The 20760-nt window shown below is 40.9% G+C and overlaps 1 protein-coding gene and 1 pseudogene across 1 annotated transcript; one reads left to right on the top strand and one right to left on the bottom strand.

The window, feature by feature from the left end:
* Nucleotides 1-2988: 2988 nt before the first annotated feature.
* On the top strand, nucleotides 2989-3083 carry LOC143380845 (small nucleolar RNA U13; annotated as a pseudogene).
* A 9373-nt stretch (nucleotides 3084-12456) lies between these two features.
* On the bottom strand, nucleotides 12457-20543 carry Lyg2 (lysozyme g2). The gene is made up of 5 exons (XM_076833929.2): nucleotides 20501-20543; nucleotides 16550-16690; nucleotides 15394-15590; nucleotides 14025-14163; nucleotides 12457-12575 (listed from the first exon to the last, which is right to left on the bottom strand). The coding sequence occupies exons 1-5, from the start codon at nucleotides 20541-20543 to the stop codon at nucleotides 12457-12459; spliced, it is 639 nt and encodes a 212-aa protein (XP_076690044.1).
* Between the last annotated feature and the right edge of the window lie 217 nt (nucleotides 20544-20760).

Below are 20760 nucleotides of genomic sequence, written 5' to 3' on the forward strand. Positions count from 1 at the left end.
TGGAGAGAAGTAAATTGTAGGGGAGGGTCAATATTGGGGAAGCCTTGGGCAGCTCAGCAGCTCATTGAAGATGAGGAGCCTCTGTTCTAGTCACCCTTTATTCTCCTTTGTCTCTTGAACATCTGGCTCAGATAACTCCAGTGTGGGCATACTGTTGTCCTCTAATGTAGAAGAAGGAATCTAAATGCTAAGTTGAATATTTAGAAATGCAGTTGTTTTGAAGGAAAAATCTTTAGAGGAAAAATCTTTAGGGCTAGTGCATTCTTTTCCTTTTTTAATTTGTTCTTTTTAGATATACATGACAGTAGAGTGTATTTTGACACACACACACACACATATATATATATATATAGAGAGAGAGAGAGAGAGTATAGCTTTCCATTCTAGTGGTTGTACACGATGAGGAGTTTCACTGGTCGTGTATCCATGTACGAACATAGGAAAGTTATGCCTGATTCATTCTACTGTCTTTCTTATTCACATCCCTCCTCCCTTCCCTTCATTCCCCTTTCTCTACTCTACTGAAATTCTTTTCTGCCCTCCCCTCTTATTGTGTGTTAACATCTGCATATCAGAGAAAACATTGGCTTATTTCACTTAGCATGATAGTCTCCAGATACATTCATTTACCAACAAAAGTCATTCTTCTTTATGGCTGAGTAACATTCCATTGTGTATAGATACCACATTTTCTTTATCCATTCATCTGTTGAAGGGTACCTAGGTTGGTTCCATTATTTAGCTATTGTGAATTGAGCTGCTATAAACATTGATGTGGCTGCATCACTGTAGTATGCTGATTTTAAGTCCTTTGGGTAAATACTGAGTGGGATAACTGGGTCAAATGGTGGTTCCATTCCAAGTTATCTAAGGAACCTCCATGCTGCTTTCCAGAGTGGTTTTCTACTGCTGCATAACAAATTATCAAAAACTGCTGCTTGAAATAGCACACACTTGTTAACTTGAAATGTCTGTGGGTCTAAAGTGAGGACAGTTTGGCTGGGTCATCTGTTCAGGATCTCACAGGCTGCAGAAAAATCTTTTTGCCAAGGTTGGGTATCTTCAGAGCTTGACTGTAGAGGATCTGTTCCCAAGCTCCAGGGTTGTACAGTTCAATTCCTTGTAGCTCTAGGATTGATGGCAAGTTGTTCCTTCAAAAACAGCACCAGAGAGAGACTCACAAGAAGGGCACTATGAGGTCATAATTTACATACAGTCCCAAGGATCCATCACCTTTGTTGCATTCCATTAGCTGGGAGCAAATCACAGGTCCTGTCCTGGCTGGAGGAAGAAGGGAATTCCACAAGTATGGGGGCAGGGATCATGGAGGCCTCCTTATACCACAATTGCAATTCCCTTTTCAATCTAAAATTGTGTGTCTTTCAGGCCAAAAACCTGTTCCCTTCATCTTTTCTCACTACAATGCTAAATAATGTGCATATTCTAAGTGGCACAGTTTCCCAAGGACAATGTAAAATTGCACAGGCCACATGCGTGAGGTCATTTTCCATCCCTGATGAAGGAGGAGGAAGAAGAAACAGCAGCTTTTGACATGATCAAGATTGTTTCTGAAACCCCTGTGATGTTATATGCCTTGTTTTTCTAGAAATGAGATAATTTGCTTAACATAGGTGGGAAGTATCCCTTCTTTCTCATATTCAAGGATTAGTTAAGTATTGGCTTTTGTTCCATAGCTTAGTTTCAGCTTGATTGTTTTTGTCAGTTTTTTCAGAGTTGTTTTCAGAACCCCCAAAACACTGGCCTTCCCTTCTCATGGGGCCCTACAAGGTCTGCTTATCAACCTCCCTGCCAGAGTGCTTTATGCACTCTTTTTTTCTGCATCTTTAGAAAAAAAGATAGAAATAGCATAGTAACTCAACTGCCCTATTTCTACTTATATAATGAGTATTACATCAAACTGCTGTAGAATGCACATTTATTTCAAATGTACATGTATTGCCACTTTCGAAAATACACATTCTGGGCCATAAAGAATCTCAAAACTTTTTTTTTTTTTCCTAATGGAACTGGGAATTGAACCCAAGACCTCATGCATGCTAACCAACTGCCCTCTCCCCACCTTTTTGTAAACTTTTGGAAACAGGTCTCACTAAGTTTCCTAGCCCCCCCCCCCCAAGTAACTGAGATTATAATCATGCACCCCCACCACCAGCTCAACAACTTTTTAGGGAACTGAAATCATATACAATATGTTCCTTAACCACTACGAACTTAAACATAAATAATGTAAAGATATTAGATCTCCAAATGTTTGAAGATGAAGCAACATAATTCTAAATAACCTGAAGATCTAAGTAGAAAATATTTTAAACTAACTTATAATAAAATATATCCAAACATGTATCATTCTACTAAAGCAGTGTGTAGAGGACAATCATTAGATAAAGGAAAGAAGCACAAATTAAAACCATAAAATAGGATAAAGAAAAATAATAATATTGATCCTTTTGAAGTGGGACAGAAAAGGGTGGACACCCAAGGAATTATCAAGAAGCAGGTTAATAAACTGCAGGGTCCAGAGAGTCTGTTGGATGGCCTAAAACATTCTCCTCTGGACAATGACTAGAATTTCTTTGAACTTTATACCCAGTGTGGGGTGGGGGCGGTGAGGGGGGGAGTTGGAGATTTACATGCAGAGGAGTCAACATCAAAATTCTCAGAAAGTGCTTTTTGTTTCATTTCTTATGACAGTCAGAGGTTCACAACCAAAATTAGCTTTTGCAAGACAGAGCAGAGCAACAGAAAATAGGGTGGGAAGTATCCCTTCTTTCTCATATTCAAGGATTAGTTAAGTATTGGCTTTTGTTCCATAGCTTAGATTCAGCTTGGTTGTTTTTGTCAGTTTTTGAGCCCATTGAGCCCTTCTGCAGAGATCTTTCTTGACTGATATTTTATTAATAAGAATAATTGTGGTGAGGGTCTCTGAAGAAGCTTAATTAAGATGCATTGGTAGAGGAGGGGGTGCCACTACATTTTCAGTTAATAATCATGATGTTGGGTGTTCATGCTGTGTGTGAGATATGCCTCCCTCTAAACCTTCTGGGCACATTACTTGTCTGATATGGAAAAAATAATAATGACAAAAATTGATGAAAGGGCTGGGGCTGTGGCTCAGTGGCAGAGTATATGCCTAGCACACGTGAGGCTCTGGGCTTGATCCTTAGCACCACATAAAAAAGAAAAAAAGATCACTTCTTACCAGGCATGATGGTGTACACCTGTAATCCCAGCAGCTTGGAAGACTGAAGCAGGAGGATCACATGTTCAAGATCAGTCTCTCCAACTTAGCAAGACTCTGTCTCAAAAAATAAAAAAGGTTAGGGATGTAGCTCAGTGATAAAGTGCCCCTGGGTTCAATCAATTTCCATTCATCATAAGAATTTCTTATAAATACAAACCCTAAGCTGGGAAAACAGTTATGTGTGTGTGTGATTGATATATACATATATATATTCAGATGAAAGTTCATATTTAGAATATATAATATAGTTGTAAAATAAATTTTAAAAAACAAATAAAAATTAGTAAAAGTTTTTGTTTTGTACTGGGAATTGAAAAGTTTTTGTTTTTGTTTTTGTTTGTACTGGGAATTGAACCCAGGGTTGCTTAACCACTGAGCCACATCCCCAGCCCATTTGGTATTTTATTTAGAGACAGAGTCTCACTGAGTTGCTTTAGGCCTCACTAAATTGCTGAGGTTGGCCTTGAATTCATGATCCTCCTGCCTCAGCCTCCCAAGCTGCTGGGATTACAGACATGCACCACTGTACCCATTTTAGTAAGATTTTAAAGGCAAAAAGCAAAAGATGATTGCTTTGTGCAATAAATGACCAATAAGCATGTGACAAAATTCTTATTAACCACTAGGAAAGTACAAATTAAAAAATCACGGGTTATCATTGCATTCCCATTAAAAAAATTAAAATTGAGACTAACCACAGGAGTATAGGAGGAGTATGAAGCAAATTAAACTCTTCACTCATTGCTTGTGTGTGGGAGGCCAACCTTACACGTGACTGAGTTACACTCCCCGGCTAGGTAATGAGGTGCTCAGTCTCAAAAATGTGGCACCCTTCTTGGGTGCAAGGGTTGGTGTCTTGTGCATGGATATGTCTTGCTACAGCCCCATGGGTGAAGCTACGCTCACCTGTTCCTTTGTAATATAACCCCTTGCCCTGTTTAGGATAGAATCTTCCATGGAAGTGACTTGTGTGTGTCCCCTTCTCTTACTGTGCCCTTGGGTGTGGCCTATCCAGGTGTCAGTCAACCTCCTGACAGTGGACATCATGAAGACAGACTCAGCCCCCTGAAACCTGACCCCTTGCCTCATTTGAATAGCTTCTCCTCAATAAAAGGGGGCAGCACTTGCTCTCGCTGTCTCTCTTTCTGCAGACCCTTAAGGTCAGAGGAGCTGTCACAATGACCCCAAAGAAAAAGGTATTTGTGTCTCTTGTGTGGTTATTTGTGCAGCCCAGTTAGCCCAGTTTAACTGGAGTGACCCCTGAGCCTTTTAGTTGCAAGAACAGAAACCCAGCACTTGTGGGGATGTAAACTGTTAAGAATACTTAGGAAAAAAAAAAAAAAATTGGGAGTTTCTTGTGAAGTTAGACATCTATTCTATGATCCAGCAGTTTCATTCCTGGGTATTTACTGAAGAGAAATAAAAGGATGTGTGTACAAAAAAAGACTTGTAACAAAAAGGTTCATAGCACTGTGATTATTGTTGTTGTCATTATTGCACTGCTGGAGATGGAGTCCAGGGCCTCACACACCTTAGGTAACTGCTCTCACACTGAGACACACCCACAGCTCAGCTTTATTCTTCTGTGTGTGTATGTGTGGTGGTGGTGGGGGGTGTAACCAGGATTGAACCCCAGGGTGCTTAACCACTGAGTCACATCCCTAGCCATTTTTATTTTTATTTTTATTTTTGAGACTGCATCTTACTAAATTGCCCAAGCTGGCCTTGAACGTACAATCCTCCTGCCTCAACCTCCCAAGTTGCCAGGATTACAGGTGTGCACCACTTTGCCATGCCTTCCTTTACATTCTTGAACATAGATATAATAGCTGATTTTAAATCCTTGTCTGTCAATTCTAACATCTGGGATCTCTTCCCATTATTGATTTCTCTCTTGAGTATGGACTACATTTTCCTGCTCCTGCTCTCCTTCCTCCTCCTGTTTCCTTTTCCTCCTCCTCTCCTGTTCTTCATCCTCCTCCTCCTTCACAGAGCTGGGGATTTAACTCAGGGCTTCATGTTTGCTAGGCAAGCACTCTACCACTACACTACATTCCCAGTCCCTTCCTATTTATTATAAGTTATATGTAAGTAATTATGGATTGTAACTTAGACACTGTGAAAAATACTTTGTAAAGACTCTTGATTCTATTAAGTTTCTCTGAAAATCATTTATTTGTTTTAGCAGACGATTAATCTGGCTAAACTGAAACTTCAAACTCTGGGTCCTCTCTGATAGGCAGCAAGTGAATTTCCAGTTCTTAGCTGGGCCATTTGAAGTCCACCTGTTCATGTGTGATTCAGGACTTGGATAAAAAATTGGGGGTGAGTTAAACCCAGTCTTTGTAGGAGATGGGAGGGGGCCCTCTGATTCATTCTTATCTTTGACTTCTCATCACTTTCTAGCTGCAATGGTTTCCTTGAAATCTGCCCGCTGGTTCTTCAAGCCAGGAAGGCTTTGCATTTCTTTCTGAGTTTTAGTGGCCCCATATGACATGAGCTGAGGCCCATTGGTTGTCATATTAAGCACTGGAAAAATGGGTAAATCACTAAATGTCTTTCCCTTTTCCAAGAATTTAAATGTATCCAGAGCCTACCTGCATTTGTTGCCTCTCCAAGGTTTTGGGCTAGCTACTTTTCATATTTCATCCTGGATTTATATTGTTAACTGAAAGAGAGTATATATATAGATATATAGATATATCCTTTAGTCTCCCCAACAGCCCCATTTTTCAGATATGTTCTTGAATAGTAGGAATATAGAATTTTGTCCTATTGAGCATTTGGCATTGGTGAATTGAGATTTACCAGAACAGCCCTGGCTTATGGAAACATGAAAGGACCTTGGATGAGGAACCTTTGATTCCTGGGTGGCCACTTGGTGACCTTTGGTGTGTAGCATCAGCTATTTTAAGATCAGCTCTTAAAGATACCAGTGGTATTTAGAGATGGCTCACTAGATGCATAAGGAAATGTAGACTAATAAATTGTCATCTGGTTATTTTTATCTCTGACAGATAAAATGAAAAGACAGGGGTGACCTTGATGCTAGACCAAACTTAGATGTCAGTGGAGTCTGAGCTGGGACCCCAAAGCTATCTCCCCTGGGCAGTCAGTGTTCGAGGACAACAGAAACTACCCCTAAGATCTCTGGTTACTGAGACAGTAATCTGTGTGGGTGAAGGACAAAGGACAAAACCAAGCGACTACTGAAACCAGGGGTGTAGTGGGAAGGAGTTGCTTCATGTTATAGATCAGTACCATCAGCTTTTTGAGAGCCTTCACTGAAGCGGAGTGTGAGGGTGACCTATTTAGGGGCAGCATCCTTGATTCAAATGCTGCAGAATGGAAGAGCATGTTCCAGTTGACGAAGGACCCATAGCTCACCATGGAGCAATTGAGAAACTAATGTGACTCCATTTTTGAGAAACCAGCCTCTGCCTGGAGCAAAGCCTGTCCAAGGAAGGGGGTATGACCATTGTCCTTGGAAAAATCCACAGAGCACTCCTAAGCACATACCCACCCTGCTGAGTTGTTTGTCTGTAAATAACAGGAGAGGTCTGTGGCGCCAGGTGTCCCTGACTCAGTTAGGCTGGGTGAGGACCCATAGCAACCCCCCTAGCAACCTCCAATCAGCATGAGACAGGGAAATACCTGGAATGCCAGATGACCCCCAAGTAATTTATGGTGGTTGATAACATGTTGGGAAACCATGTAGTTTAGCCTAATTGGCCTGATTGGCCTAAACCAATCAGTTCAAACGAATCCCCCTCTTGTACTAACCAATCATCCCTACCCAACCTATTCCCGCCAGTGAATGTGCTAATCAATGTTAAGAGTTGTTGTTTGATTTTCCCGAGGTATGGAATGATTTGCTGCGTGATGTTGTGACACATAGTGTATCTCTCCCAAACCTATAAAATCTCACTGAACAAAGGACCAGGACTCACTCCCTGGGACCGCTGTGTCGGGAACTGTTGTGAGCCCAGGCTGGAGCTTGCAATAAAGACTCTTGTGTGATTGCATCGGATTCGGCTCCTGGAGGTCTATTGGGCCCCACGAATCTGACATAACAGCAATCACAAGGGCTATGCATGATCCAGACACACGGGAGGGTATTCCAGGGGGAACAGCTAGCCTTGTGGACTAGATAAAAGTCACTGTAGGGTCTGTTTACCTTGAGAAGGGAATTGTCCCTCTCCTTCTCTAAATGACAAGTGAATCACCCTGGATCGAGCCGTTCATGTGGAACTGATTTTCCAATCACCAGGATGTTCATCCCCTGAATATGCCTGTTACTCAGGTTAGGGAAGATTCTGTGGCTGACAGCACCCCTTGAAACATGGATGGGCATGTAGCCTTGCTGCTGCAAACCCAAAGTACAGTTTGGAAAGCTTTATTGAATTTGCTATCTCAGCTTCCCTTTGGGGGTCTTATAATGCAGATAGATTAGGTGAATTGAAACGAGAATGGGGGAAAAAATAAGAGGAGAGTCAAAGGGCAGGTCTTAACAGGGTGGAAATTGTTAAGAAATAAGGAAGATGAAGCAAATATTGACAGGTGTGAAACAAAGGAAAATAAAAAAGGCACATCTCCAGATTTGCATCTGCAGTGTGGAAATTTTTAGATGATCATGAAAAGATGGAATGAGTAAAAACAGACATTGATGGGGTTAAAAGAAAGATTTTAATAAAGAAATACTAAAGGTTGTATGAGACTAAAGGACACCAGCTGATCCCTCAACAAAGTCTGCTTTTCATTCATCAGATTTCCCTTACTGTAACAAATACCGGAGATAAATCAACACAGAGATAAAAGATTTATTTTGGCTTACAGTTCTGGAGGCTTCCTTCTGTGGTCAGTTGGCCCATTGCTTTTGGGCCTGTAGAGAGGCAGCCCATCATGATGGAGCAAAGCTGCTCACCTCATAGCACCCAGAACAGACAGACAGGAAGATGAAGAGGCTGGGTCCCAATATCCCCCTTGGGCATGCCCCCAATGACAAAGACTTCCCATGAGGCTCCATCTCTTAAAGGCTCCACCACCTCCCCAAACTGCCAAACAGGGACCAAGTCTTGAGCACATGAGCCCTCGGGGAACATTCCAGATGCAAACTGTAGCAGCTCTACTCACCCCAGCTTGGAGAAACCTTAAAAGGAAAAGTTGACAGTGAGAAACCTGACTAGCTCTCTGGGGCAGTAGTTAGGCAGGTGTAGGTTGACAAAAGGACTAGAGTCCCTTGGCCCAGCCCCTCATGGGAATCCAAAGCCTTGTGTGCTGAAGTGGAAAAATGGTCAGGGGGTGCAGAGGAGAAGTCCCAGGACTCTTTAATATGGGAGCCCCATGCACTGTGGAACCAAAACCCATCCATGAAACCCTGCCATGAGAGAGCACAAAAGAGTTGATGGGATTATGGAAGGCTTTGGGCAGAGGAGTTGTGTTTTACCTGCATGTTTTAGGATAGACACTGTGTCTACCTGGCACACCCTTCCCCATTCAGTATTGTAAAACCTAAGCCTGCCAATAGAGTTGTAATGGGGGCTGCAGTTAGGAACAAAGGAGGTGATGGGATTAGGTAAAAATGTGTGGGGAGAATTGGTATATTTGAACAGTCTTTATGTGAAATGGCTGTGTCTCTTTTACCTGATGGTACCATGGGGATGGACATTGTATCTGACTAGAGGATATTTCTCCTACCCAATGTAATAAAATGGAATGTATCCATACAACAATGAAACATTACTGAGACATTTTCCCCTGGCTTCCCACATACAATGCAGCAGAGACCAAATATCAAACTAACTTCCTTCTTTTTCTTCCCCTCTCTTTCTCCATCACTCTCTCTTTCTGTGGTATTAGGGAGTGTGTGTGTGTGTGTGTGTGTGTGTGTGTGTGTGTATTGGCCCATATTAGGCAAGTACACTACCACTGAGCTACAACCCCAGCCCTTATTAAATTTTATTTTGAAACAGGGTCTCCCTAAATTGCCTAAGCTGACCTCAAACTTGCAATCCTTCTGCCTCAGTGTCCCGAGTATCTGGGGTTACAGGTATGTGTCACTGTGCCTGGCACATATTTCTTATGGTGTCACAGGTCCCAGGGCGTGTGAGACATAGAAGGCCAAGAGAAAGAAAGAATGAGAAGGTAATCTTGAGTAAGTCCAGATAGGGAAATATTTTAAATTTTTTTTGCATCTAAAACTACTTATAAAACAATATTTCTTTATTTTTCAGTATGACTTCAGTTTTTAGAGTAAATAATATTTTATATCATAGGACATAGACATGAAACGATCCCTTATCCCTGAAGGGGACAAAGGCAAAAAAATATAAAGAAAATCAAGAATGACAATTTAACAGTATTTAATAAAACCACATTTGAGTCTGACATCTTTGACATTTTCCTCAGCAAATTCCTGAGAATCAGCTGATGTGCTAGAGATGGGTATATGGTAAAGACTAGGACAGTTCTATCCCATCTAACTAATCATTCTATATATGTGTAGAATACTGGCATGGAAATTATAAGGCGAATGAAGCTTGTGAATCATTTCCGTATTGTTTGTACCAAGCTATTAAGTCACAGATGAAAACAAGCCATGTTGGAGGAATGGAGACTTCTTAGCCTTGGGGAGTGCCTAACCCTTGGGAAGCAGAGGCTGTCAGGTCCCTCTCATACCCCTGGATCTCTCAGAATTCTCAGTTGGTTTGCTTCTCTGTGACTACAGCCTCTTCTCCTTGGAAATACAAGAAAAATTTCTTAGCAGATCACAGTAGCTAAGAATCCTCCCTCATCCCATCCTACGAGGTAGACCCTCAACAAATGACTCTCAGAAACCAATGTCTCTATACTCCGACTTCTGTCCCTTGGATAGAGTATTTTTGAGGTGTGTGTTTTGTCCTATTCCCAATAGTGGCTCTCCTGCAGGATCAGGCCCTGGAGCCCACCATGGTAGGTAACTCAATGATGCTTGTTTTATTGCTGGTCTTCCCTTCACTGGATCACCGAGCCTCTTCATACCAGCGATCCCTGCACCTCCAAAATAAACTACTGCACTGAAATCTTTGTTCAGTTTGCTTCTGGGGGAACACAACTAAGACCTAAGACACTCAAGTATGGAGTCTGTGTAACTCAGTCCTAAAGAGAATACCGGGGGAATAAGTTCATGGTATAAGTGAGTATATTAATTCTTTTTTGGGGGAGGTGGGTACTGGGGTTTGAACTCAGAAGCACTTAATCATTGAGCCACATCCCCAGCCCTTTTTATATTTAGAGACAGGCTTCTATAAGTTGCTTAGGACCTTGCTAAGTTGCTGAGGCTGGCTTTGAACTTACAATAGTCCTGCCTCAGCCTAGTGAGCCACTGGGATTAAAGGCATACACCATCATACCCGACAGGGTGCTAATTCTTATTTTTCAAATCACTTGGAAATTATCTTGTCTAAATGTATTTTATACTTGTAGTAGTGACATTAAAGGGGCTGGGGATTAGATGAAATGAATGTTTCTGGGTAAAGCCCAGAAGAAATCATTATTGAGCAAAAGAGACTTCTGAAGAACATTGTGGATTGTTCATATACAGGGATGAGAATCAAAATATTTAACAACTGGTGTAGTCTGGGCTTCAACTAACCATCCTTAACCAAAGACAATTATGCTGCAGGTTGCCACCCCAGTCACCCCAGTCAACTATTGGTTCTTCCCTTTAAAACAGGGATTCCTGGTTCTATCTGAGTCAACCAGCTAGGTTAAGAGGTCATTGGGCAGAAAACGGTTTAGTTGGCTTTCTCTGTATGGCTCACAGGTAGGACTCCTTCTCAGAAAGAGATTGGACAAGCAGAACTATCCATTGAACTTCTCCAGAGGGAGCTACCAGTCCAGCAGCGGCCATTGGAGGGACTCTGTGAGCTTTACACTCCCACATATTATGGTGTCCTCTCCCGACATACAAGTAAACATCGCCAAGGTGATTCAATTTCTTTCTAGAGAATTGTCTCTTCTCCATCATAGGTAGTCTGGGCAAGACCAAAGAGCAAAGCAGCCAAAGGACAGGTGCTCAACTGAAAGAATCTACATCCCATCCCCACACCACACCCATGGGGCCTTGAATACAGAGCAGAGAGCTGAAAGGATGGTGGGGGGCGTCTTTGGAGTTCATCTGTGCAGTGAGGGTGCTGGTGGTTTCACCTGGTGGGATGCTATAAAGTATGTTTAACTGATTGTTCTCCAGGACCAGAGTTGACTGGTTCCTCTCACCACCCCTCTCTCTGTTTTAGTTCTGGGAGTCATCAGATAGCCTTCTAGTAATTTCCTTTTATTGCTTAAAAAATTTCAGAACTTTTTAAGCAATAAAAAATTGCTTTCTGTTTGCATCCACGGGACCAAATTAATGCCAGTGCCAAATGCTTTTATTTTCAACCTTCTTTTGTAGGCAACAGACCCCTTAGAAAGAGTTTGTGACAATGATTGAATATAGAAGAAGCCAGTCCATGGACCTTCAGCAAACAAGAGAAGGAAACACAGGAGTTGGTGTGGGCCTGAAGGATGTACACACATCACTTGAAGGTCAGCATCACCTCCATCAGCTCTCAGCTACTTATGGAGCTAGAATTCTCTCCCCGGCTTCTCCATTGTCACATGGGTTGCCTGGCTTATGAACTAGGAGCTTCTCATGAGCAAAGCCCTTGCAATTTGGGAAGATGTCGAGAAAAGGACAAAGGCTCAGGTCAGGCTCACTTAACTTCCTGTTAGTAATTCTGGTAGATGGAGTACAGGTGGGTATTGAAGTCATGGGCTAAAATGAAGTCTTGTTAGAATATGTAGATGTCAATGCCATAATATTCACATTGGCAGCAAAGCAATTGTATGTATGTCTATGTACATTTCATGGGAGCTATATTGTGAACTGGGTAATTTTCTTTTGTCTTTTCTTATTATTTGTGTGTGTGTGCATGTGATGCTGGGGTTGAATCCAGAGCCTTGTGTATATTAGGCAAGGGCTCTATCACTGAACTACATCTCCAACCCTCTCATTCTTCTTCTTTTAATCCTTACATTCATTAAGAAATTAAGAAATAAATTTTCTTTCATAATTTCAACCATGTTGTGTCAGGGTGAAGTACAACACATTCATATCAAACTTAAAGAGGGAGCATTTGATACCCAAGCAACATGGTTCATTTATAGGGCTTTGCCTAGAAGCCATGTCTTCTATAGAATTTAGCTCGGACAAGAAGATCATTGACGAGGTCAGTGTCTATGTCTGCAGGGGTGACAATGGTTTCGATTCCTGACTTAAAGGCAGAGAGGCCACCTGAAATGAAAGAGAGAGGTTTAGACTCCATATTAACTGTAACAGAAATAAGATGCAAGCATTCCCAGGATATCCCAGCCCTCTAGGCAGATCTTCCAAAGCCTGTATTCCCAGCGCTTGCTTCCCTTCCTCTCTTCCTGAAAGGATATGCTACCCTGAGAATCACTAAGAAGATTCCATATCTCTCCCCCCCCTCTCTCTTTATGATTGTTGTTTTTCTTCCTATGTGAGTCATATTTGAGTTTTATGTAGTCCTGAGCTGGCAGAAATAGATGCCTGCAAATCTTCAGTCTGAGATTGTAACAATCTCTCATTTATTCAATAATTCACTCATATGTTCACCCACTCATTCATTCATTCAGCACATGTTTGTTTGTTTGTTTTGGTACTGGGGATTGAACCCACAGGCTCTTAATCACTGAGCCACATCCCCAGCCCTTTATATTTTTTATTTAGAGACAGGGCCTCAATAAGTTGCTTAGGGCCTTGATAAGTTGCTGAGGCTATCTTTGAACTTGTGATCCTCCTGCCTCAGCCTCCCAAGTAATTCAGTACATGTTTTTGAGCACACTTGATGTGCCACACTGAGTGAAAGTTACCTGTATTCATTTCTTGTACAGGTTCATGAACTTGCATGTGCTATTTTACCCTAGAATTTTATCTTCAACAGTTACTTATGTATCTTAACATAATTGTGCTGTGCTCTGGTGTCAAGAGAAAAAAAAAAATCCTGATCCCGATCTCTTCTTTCAATGTCCTTGAAAGAGAAGATAGAAAGTTGTTCTGAATTCAGACAAAGTGTAGAAGGAAAGAAGATTTACACATAACTCTGCATCTGCAGGAGGGAAATAGGAATTGGTCGACCAGGTGTGAAGAAAGAAGAAGCCAGTGAGCTAAGAAAACAATCTGTCTTTCTAGCTGGGATGTCTGGCTGTATTATGGTATCTCCAAAGTCACAGAAAATGCAGAAGAAATAGGTGAGTAGTGAAGTCCATCTGCGAGATGCTATACTCAAGGTGGGCCTTTGTTGAACCATGCCTGAGATGACTGTGTGGACTTATCAGGGTACCTAAAGCCTCAGAATGCTCAGAGTCAAGTTTATTCAAGCAATTTGGAAAATGACTAATAACTTCTTGCATCAGGAGAAAGCTAAGGAAAAGAAGGTAAAGGCATTCTTTTGTGTTAACTTTTGCATTAACTCTCAAGGCATCACTCAGTGGCTCAATATAAAACAAGAGATGCAGTAAGAACCCGGATATCCTGAAGAAGGATAAAGGAAATTGGTGAAGGTGGACCACTCATGGTTCAGAGAATATGCTGCATCTCTTCCACAGCTCCTCCCAGCCCCCTGCTGACCCAGTGGGAATGCTCTTAGGGAGGTTCAGGGCCCATCTGACATATAGTCTCATCCACTGCTCATTTCAACAAAACACAAAAAATATTGCCTACCTTGCAGGTGTTGAGCAGCACTCCACTTGGGGAATTTTCTCTGGATGGCTTTAATTCTGTCTGTTAGAATACCAGCACCTTGCAAAAGGTGCTCTTTGCTGTCCCAGGAACCAACAGGGTGGTGGATTTGTTTATCGAGCTAGAAAATTCAGATAAGAATATCAGCATTTGGTCAAGGAAATATATTCTGCTGATCCTAATTCTCTTCTGTGTGTTAAAATTCATAGATGCTGGCCTTGATGTCTTTCCTATGACATATTTCCCCCCAAAGTCAATTCTACTATATTGTTTTTCATAAGGAAAAGAGTCAGAAAAATAAAGATTTGGGAGAAGCAGACATGCACAGTGTTAGCTAGGCACTCTGATAAACAAAGAGAGGAGAAGGGGGACAAAAAGATGTAAAAACAAACAAAAAAAAGATTGGCACTCAAAGTCTAGACATTTGTAGTTAAAAAAAATCCATCTAATTCAAATAAAAATTTGTTTCTAACTGGGAAGTCTAGAAATCTGTTTCTACAAACAATTTAAAACAGAGCCTGAAAGGCCAGGCCCAGTGATATACACCTGTGATTCCAGTGACTTGGGAGGCTGAGGCAGGAGAATTGCAAGTTTGAGGCCAGGCTCAGCAACTTAATGAGGTCCTAAGCAATGTAGCAAGATCCTGTCTCAAAATAAAAACATAAAAAGGACTGGAAATGTAGCTTAGTGGTAGAGCACCTTGAGGTTAATTAACTACTGAATTAATTTTGCAGCCCTGGGCTACAAATTAATTCCCAGGGCTGCAAAATTAATTCAGTAGTTAATTCAATCATTCATTAAGAGCCAAAGGACTGAGGATATAGCTCAGTTGTAGAGAGCTTGCCTAGCATGCATGAGACCCTGGTTTCAAACCCCAATATCATGAGGGAAAAATAAATAAAATACAGCCTAAACTCAAATAGGCTGATAATTTGAATCCCCTTCCTCCAATTTACCTGGAAGAAAATGTTGGTTCAAGTAACTATATAGTGTTTTTATTTTCATGGATGAAATTTAAAAATTTAAGAATTCCAAGAAGACACCTGTAAAAATGAGGGCCCTTTCACAATTGAAGTAGATTGTATATTATTTACTGCGGAATTGTAGTTATGATACATATAAAATACTACTGAATTAATTTTCTTATTCAATAAAATATTGAATAACTGATAATAACCCTTGGATGAAATACCAAAGATGTGTTACAGAAAGTCAGAGCAAGCCACGCTGAAGCACTTATGGAGAAACACTGCAGAACCTGGGGGCCCAGAAACATGCAAAGGGATTTCAGTTGGGTTGAGCTTCTGCAAGGAAGGATCAAGTGGCTGGTGGAAAGTCTCCAGCTAAATACCTGCATCAGGCCAAATTTAAGTCCCCGGTGGTCCCAGCCTTTTTGCAGAACAGTGCCACCGTGGCTTTCTCGGGAGATGATGGCTGCGATGATAGCAGGGTCAATGCAGTACCTCTGCCCCACTTCCTTGATCAGCGTCTGATAAGGCTTTATGGCCTTCAAGTCCATCTCAGCAAACATTTCAGAGCCACGGATCCCTAAACCAATAGAAAAGAAAGTGTTTGCTCCAGAAGCAGACTGTTCCCAATGCATACTAATTTAGCCACAGCCCCTGTGCTGCCCACAGCTGGGAACAACCATTTCTATGATGTCCTTTTGACATCAGATGGCAGAAACCCTGACATGTCCATAGCCCCTGACAGGGGCCACTTCTGCTGTTTCTCTTTCTCCTTTCAGCCATGTGGGTGCTTTGAGAAGATGCCTGGTCTAGCAGTTGGCCAGTCTAGACTGAATCTTGTTCAGCTACCCCACCACCTAGTGTATGCTAGGGGAAGTCCCTCCTCCCTACTGACCTCAGCACTGGGATCTGTAAATTAAAGATGAGGGATTCCATGCCACCTTGTAGTTCCTTCTATCTCTGAACCTCTAATACTGGGATAACATCACAAGGAAGATTTGAAACAGGATTACAAAGGGAAGGAAGTACAAAGAGCAAGAGCCTTGCTTCAAAATGCTCATTCTAAGCTGGGTGCAATCATGGGCCCTAGTCCCAGCTACTTGCAAGGTTCAGGCAGGAGAATCTCCTGAGCCCAGGAGTTCAAGGCCAGCCTGGACAATATAGCAAGACCTTGTCTCTTTAAAAAAAGCAACCCCCCAAAAAAAACCCAAACAAATAAAACCAAAAAACCTTTATTCTTCATGTGCTTAAGTGAAGTAAGCCTAACAAGAAAATGAGGCCAGAAAAACTAATGTGTAATTTAAGGAGTAGTCTCAACATGTAGAAATGCACACATCTGGACAAGATTGGAAAAGGTCGGGTGGTGGGGTAGAAAAGGTTTGTTAGGTTGGGCGGGAGTCTATTCTTATTTAACTTTAAATTTTTTGATATGATTGTTATAATGAGGATGACACCTTTTAGAAATTAAGTTAACTTCCAGAAGGAATCTGGAAATGATGAAAGGGAGAAGGCCAAACGCTTGCTTTGTCATTCACTTACCGCAGTTAATCAAATTGTCTATGTCACAGGGGGCCCCGGAAGCCTCCATGGTCATAATGTCCCCATAGCAGCCGTGGTACAGGCGAGGATGCAGGTGACTGTCCATGGAATGAGTGAACGGGTAGGAACCCCTGGAAATGCCTGGGGAGCAAAATGATAATGCATGAAAAAACCTGTGAGAAGGTGTTGCTTGAGCTGCTATTAAAACATAAATCCCTGCTAAACCAAAGGCAAAGGCCATAGACTTAGTCCTCAAGTCCTGTTTATCATTTCAACACATCAGACAAAACAGAAGTGCCCTCTTCCTACTCTGCTCCAACCTTTTGACTCTGTTTAAACACTTTTGACAGTATTTATGAGGATGTAAACATTTCAATGAACAATTTGCCTTTGTTTACAAAAATAAGAAAGATACTATAACAAGTTAAACATATTTTGTGTCTTACTGGTATGAAGATGAGGTTCTGAATCTATTTAAAAGAATTAGAAATAAAAATTTAACTTACCAAATAAACTAATTCTTATTTTTTTTTTTTACTCTGTTATTATGGCATGAATGGTTTCATTCAGGTCTATTTACTAAAAGAGATATTTTCTGTAATATTGAAAAGTTCGTTCTCATAGTTTCAAAAATTGTTGCTTTGTAATTTAAGATTATAATTCTCTCCTATAAGAATCTACTTCATTAAAATATTTGATGTAAGACACTATATTGGGGCTAGGAGTGTAGCTCAGTGGAAAGCACTTGCCGAGCATGTGTGAGGTCCTGGATTTTATCTCCAGCACTTCAGGGAAAAAAATATATGTTGTATCACTTAATGAAACAAACAATTTTTGTTGTTGTTGGGTTGTTTCGCTTATAGTACTGGGGATTGAACCCAGGGGCACTTTATCACTGAGCTACATCCTCAATCATTTTTTAATTTTTATTTTGAGACAGGGTCTCACTAAATTGCCCATGCTGGCCTTGAACTTTCAATCCTCCTGCCTCAGCCTCCTAAGTTGTTAGGATTATCAACAGTGTTTTTTAATAGAGAGATGGATTTGACCCACATACCACAAGTATGTTAAACAGTATAAAGAAATTGTATAATTTCTTAGAATTAAGCATATAATGAGTAGAACTATTATAATATTTATTTTATAAGGAAAACAGAGTAACTATAAAGATGAACTTTTTAAAAGCATGCAAAAGCAAAACTCAACCAAAACAAATAAAAATACAGGTACAGCTCACTGCCATCCATCATCAGGCAAACAAGGAAGTGGGAATAGACCAGAAAGTTAGATGACAAAACTCTCAAATAATCTTAGGATACTGAGGAAGTCTATCCAGATAATAAAAGTGGTAGGAACAGCAAAGCCACTACACTCTCTAAGAAGTGTGGATTTCCATGTGATCCACAGAGGAGAGGCTGTCAGATTGGCCCCTCCAAGGACTCCGGTGCAGTGCCTGGTGCTCACAGTGCACATTGGAGACACAGCTGCTGCTTCATCCCCAGGCCCTGCATCTGGGGATTCATCCAGCTGTGGGAAAAAATTGTACCTGTACTGTACATTTAAAATTTTATCATCATTATTTCCCAAATAACACAGAAATAGGACTGGAAAAGTAACTCAGTGGTAGAGCACTTAGGCCTTGAGTTCAATCCCCAGTACTGCCCAAACAAATAAATAAGTAAAATAAAAAATGTAAAAACCCTCTGATACCATATAACTATTTCATAGTATTTGCATTTCATTAGATATAAGTCATTTAGAAATGGTTTAAAGTTCAAGGGAGAATGTTCATAGGTTCTATGCAAATACTATACTGTTTTATATTAGGGTCTTGTCCTCAGATTTTGGTACTCCACAGGAATCCCAGAACCAGCTCCCCCAGATGCAGAGGGACAACCGCATATTTGAGCTAATGAATGACATATTCCCCAAACAGAGATCCTATGTAAAATTGAGGTGTGCAGGTGGGAAGTGAGACTGTAGATGGAAAACATCAATCCAGAAGTTGACTCCTCTTTCCCCCTCTGCTACCACCATGGTCCAAACCAGCATCATTGCCCATCAGGATTATTCCAACAGCATCCTGACCTACCTCCCTGCTCTACTCTGGCTAACAGTTCTCCACCCAGGAGCCAGGTGATCCTGGGGACATGTATGGGATCTCTCAGTTGTCCCTCAGAGGAATGGCCAAGTCTTCATTGTGTCCTCCACGCTCCACCTGATCTGACCCTCTACTCCTTTTCCAACTTCTCCTTCCCTTCCCTCACTCACATTCTTCTCTGTGCTTATCCTTCAACACACGAGGCAGGTTTCTGCCTGGAGCCCTTGCACTAGAGTTTCCTTTGGCCTAGAATGCTGTTCCTCCAGGTATCAACATGATTTGCTGCCTGACTATCTTTAGATCTCTGTTCAAATATCACATTATCAGCAGCAGATATAAATATTGCAAAGACAAAAATTGAAAACAGTCCTTAAACATAAAAAGATGCTTAATCAGGCTGGGGTTGTAGCTCAGTGGTAGAGCACTTGCCTAGCATATGTGAGACACTGGGTTTGAATCTCAGCACCACATATGAATACATAAAGTCCATTGACAAAAAGTATTTCAAAAAAAGTTCCTCAATCACACTCAAAGAGAAAGCCATATTAAAAGATAACTAAGGTGGCATTTTTAAGCTCTTTGACTGTCAAGAAACCAAAAGTTTGACAAGTTCTTTCTATGAGACTGTGAGGATATTGGGAATGTATTAGTCAGCTTTCTGACACTATAACAAAATGGGCTCCTTGTACCAGATTAACTGAGCCAGAATCTTTAAGTTTGAGGCCAAGGAATCCATACTTTAACCAGATTCCCATTTACCCTTTATGCATAAAGCTTGAGAACCACTGCATTAAGAGAATTGGAATATGACCATGGATGCTATACTATTTGTGCTGACATTTTAAAAAGGCCCTTTTAAAATTAGAATCACTTTTCAGTTGTATCCAGATAATATGGTAGTTCATAATTAATCCACTGACTTTTTAACTTTGCTCCCACCTGGCAATTAGAAATGAGAAAAAATGTAAAACTATGCTGCCCATTTTTGATCATCAGTAACTGGAAATTATTGTGTTGAGAGTAGTCCTGCCTTTCCAAATTTATAATTAAACATTTTAGAAATGCTTTCTTCTTAATCATTAGTCTTTAAATAAAGTTAACTTGTTCATTGCTTACAATGGATCTTTATTTTTCTGAGGCTAAAGTTTTAATCTTTTCTCATTCAAGGACGCTTACCATCTCATCAGCCTACCTTCTAGCTTTCTTCCAAGAAACATTCCCTGTTTTGATCACACTGACCTGCTTACTGTATGACCAACAGTTTTTATGCATTTCTTCCTCTGCCCTTTACTGAACTCTTCAGTAAAGAACAGGCTCTTCCTTTAATATTAAACCACCAAGGCTGCTTCAACTGCCATGCCCTCTCTGGACTTGCCTTTCAGGTCTGAACTTCCTAGCTGGGTGAGGGACCTTCCTCCCAATTTCCTCTCAGATGGAGGATTTCTTTCTCTCTCTCTCTCTCTCTCTCTCTCTCTCTCTCTCTCTCTCTTTCTCTTTCTCTCCCTCTCTCCATTGCCTGGCATTGATAATTTTCCCTTCATATATCTTGCCTTCAAAGGCACTGTTGTATACAGCTAATAAGATTTCAAGCCTAGTAGGTGCACCAACAGGCAGAAAGTAAGTAGATTGATCAATATTTAAATTTTAAATTCCTACTGATACCTTCTTCACCTGCTTGGCAAGAAAAATACACTCCTAATTATGGAAACAAGCATTTGATTGATGGTCAAGGAGGCCAGGTGAGCTCACTCTACTATTACATGTAATCATTGCTCTTTCTGGTTTATGACTATATTTGAGGTTTTCATGGACACCATGCAAACCAAGATAAATGTCAATCCATGACTTACCAATGAGGACTGTAAGTCCCAAAAACACAACAGAGGGTCGCATGGTGGTGACTCTTATCCTCCAGGACCTGTTCTGATTTGAAATAGAAACTGATTAGTTTTAAAATGTAAAGATGTCTTAAAAGAAGTTGCTCTGATTTAAAAAAAGAGCCTGGAGTCATTTCTAATTCATTATCCATTTTCCATTTCCAAGATAGCATTCTGACAGCCTCAGTAGATGGTTCATTGGTTTATACTCTTTCCTAGTTCATTTAAATCCA

Source organism: Callospermophilus lateralis, chromosome 14 (genome assembly GCF_048772815.1).
Source record: "Callospermophilus lateralis isolate mCalLat2 chromosome 14, mCalLat2.hap1, whole genome shotgun sequence".
Classification (NCBI taxonomy): Eukaryota; Metazoa; Chordata; class Mammalia; order Rodentia; family Sciuridae; genus Callospermophilus; species Callospermophilus lateralis.

Bases quoted from the DNA above. Each gene is read 5' to 3' on its own strand.
- Lyg2 (XM_076833929.2), bottom strand. From the start codon at position 20,543: ATGCGACCCTCTGTTGTGTTTTTGGGACTTACAGTCCTCATTG. The intron at 15,591-16,549 runs GTAAGTGAATGA...CTATTGGTTTAG, and splicing joins AGACAATTTGATTAACTGCG to GGATCCGTGGCTCTGAAATG. The intron at 12,576-14,024 runs GTAGGCAATATT...CTTTCATTTCAG, and splicing joins TGCTGCTCAACACCTGCAAG to GTGGCCTCTCTGCCTTTAAG.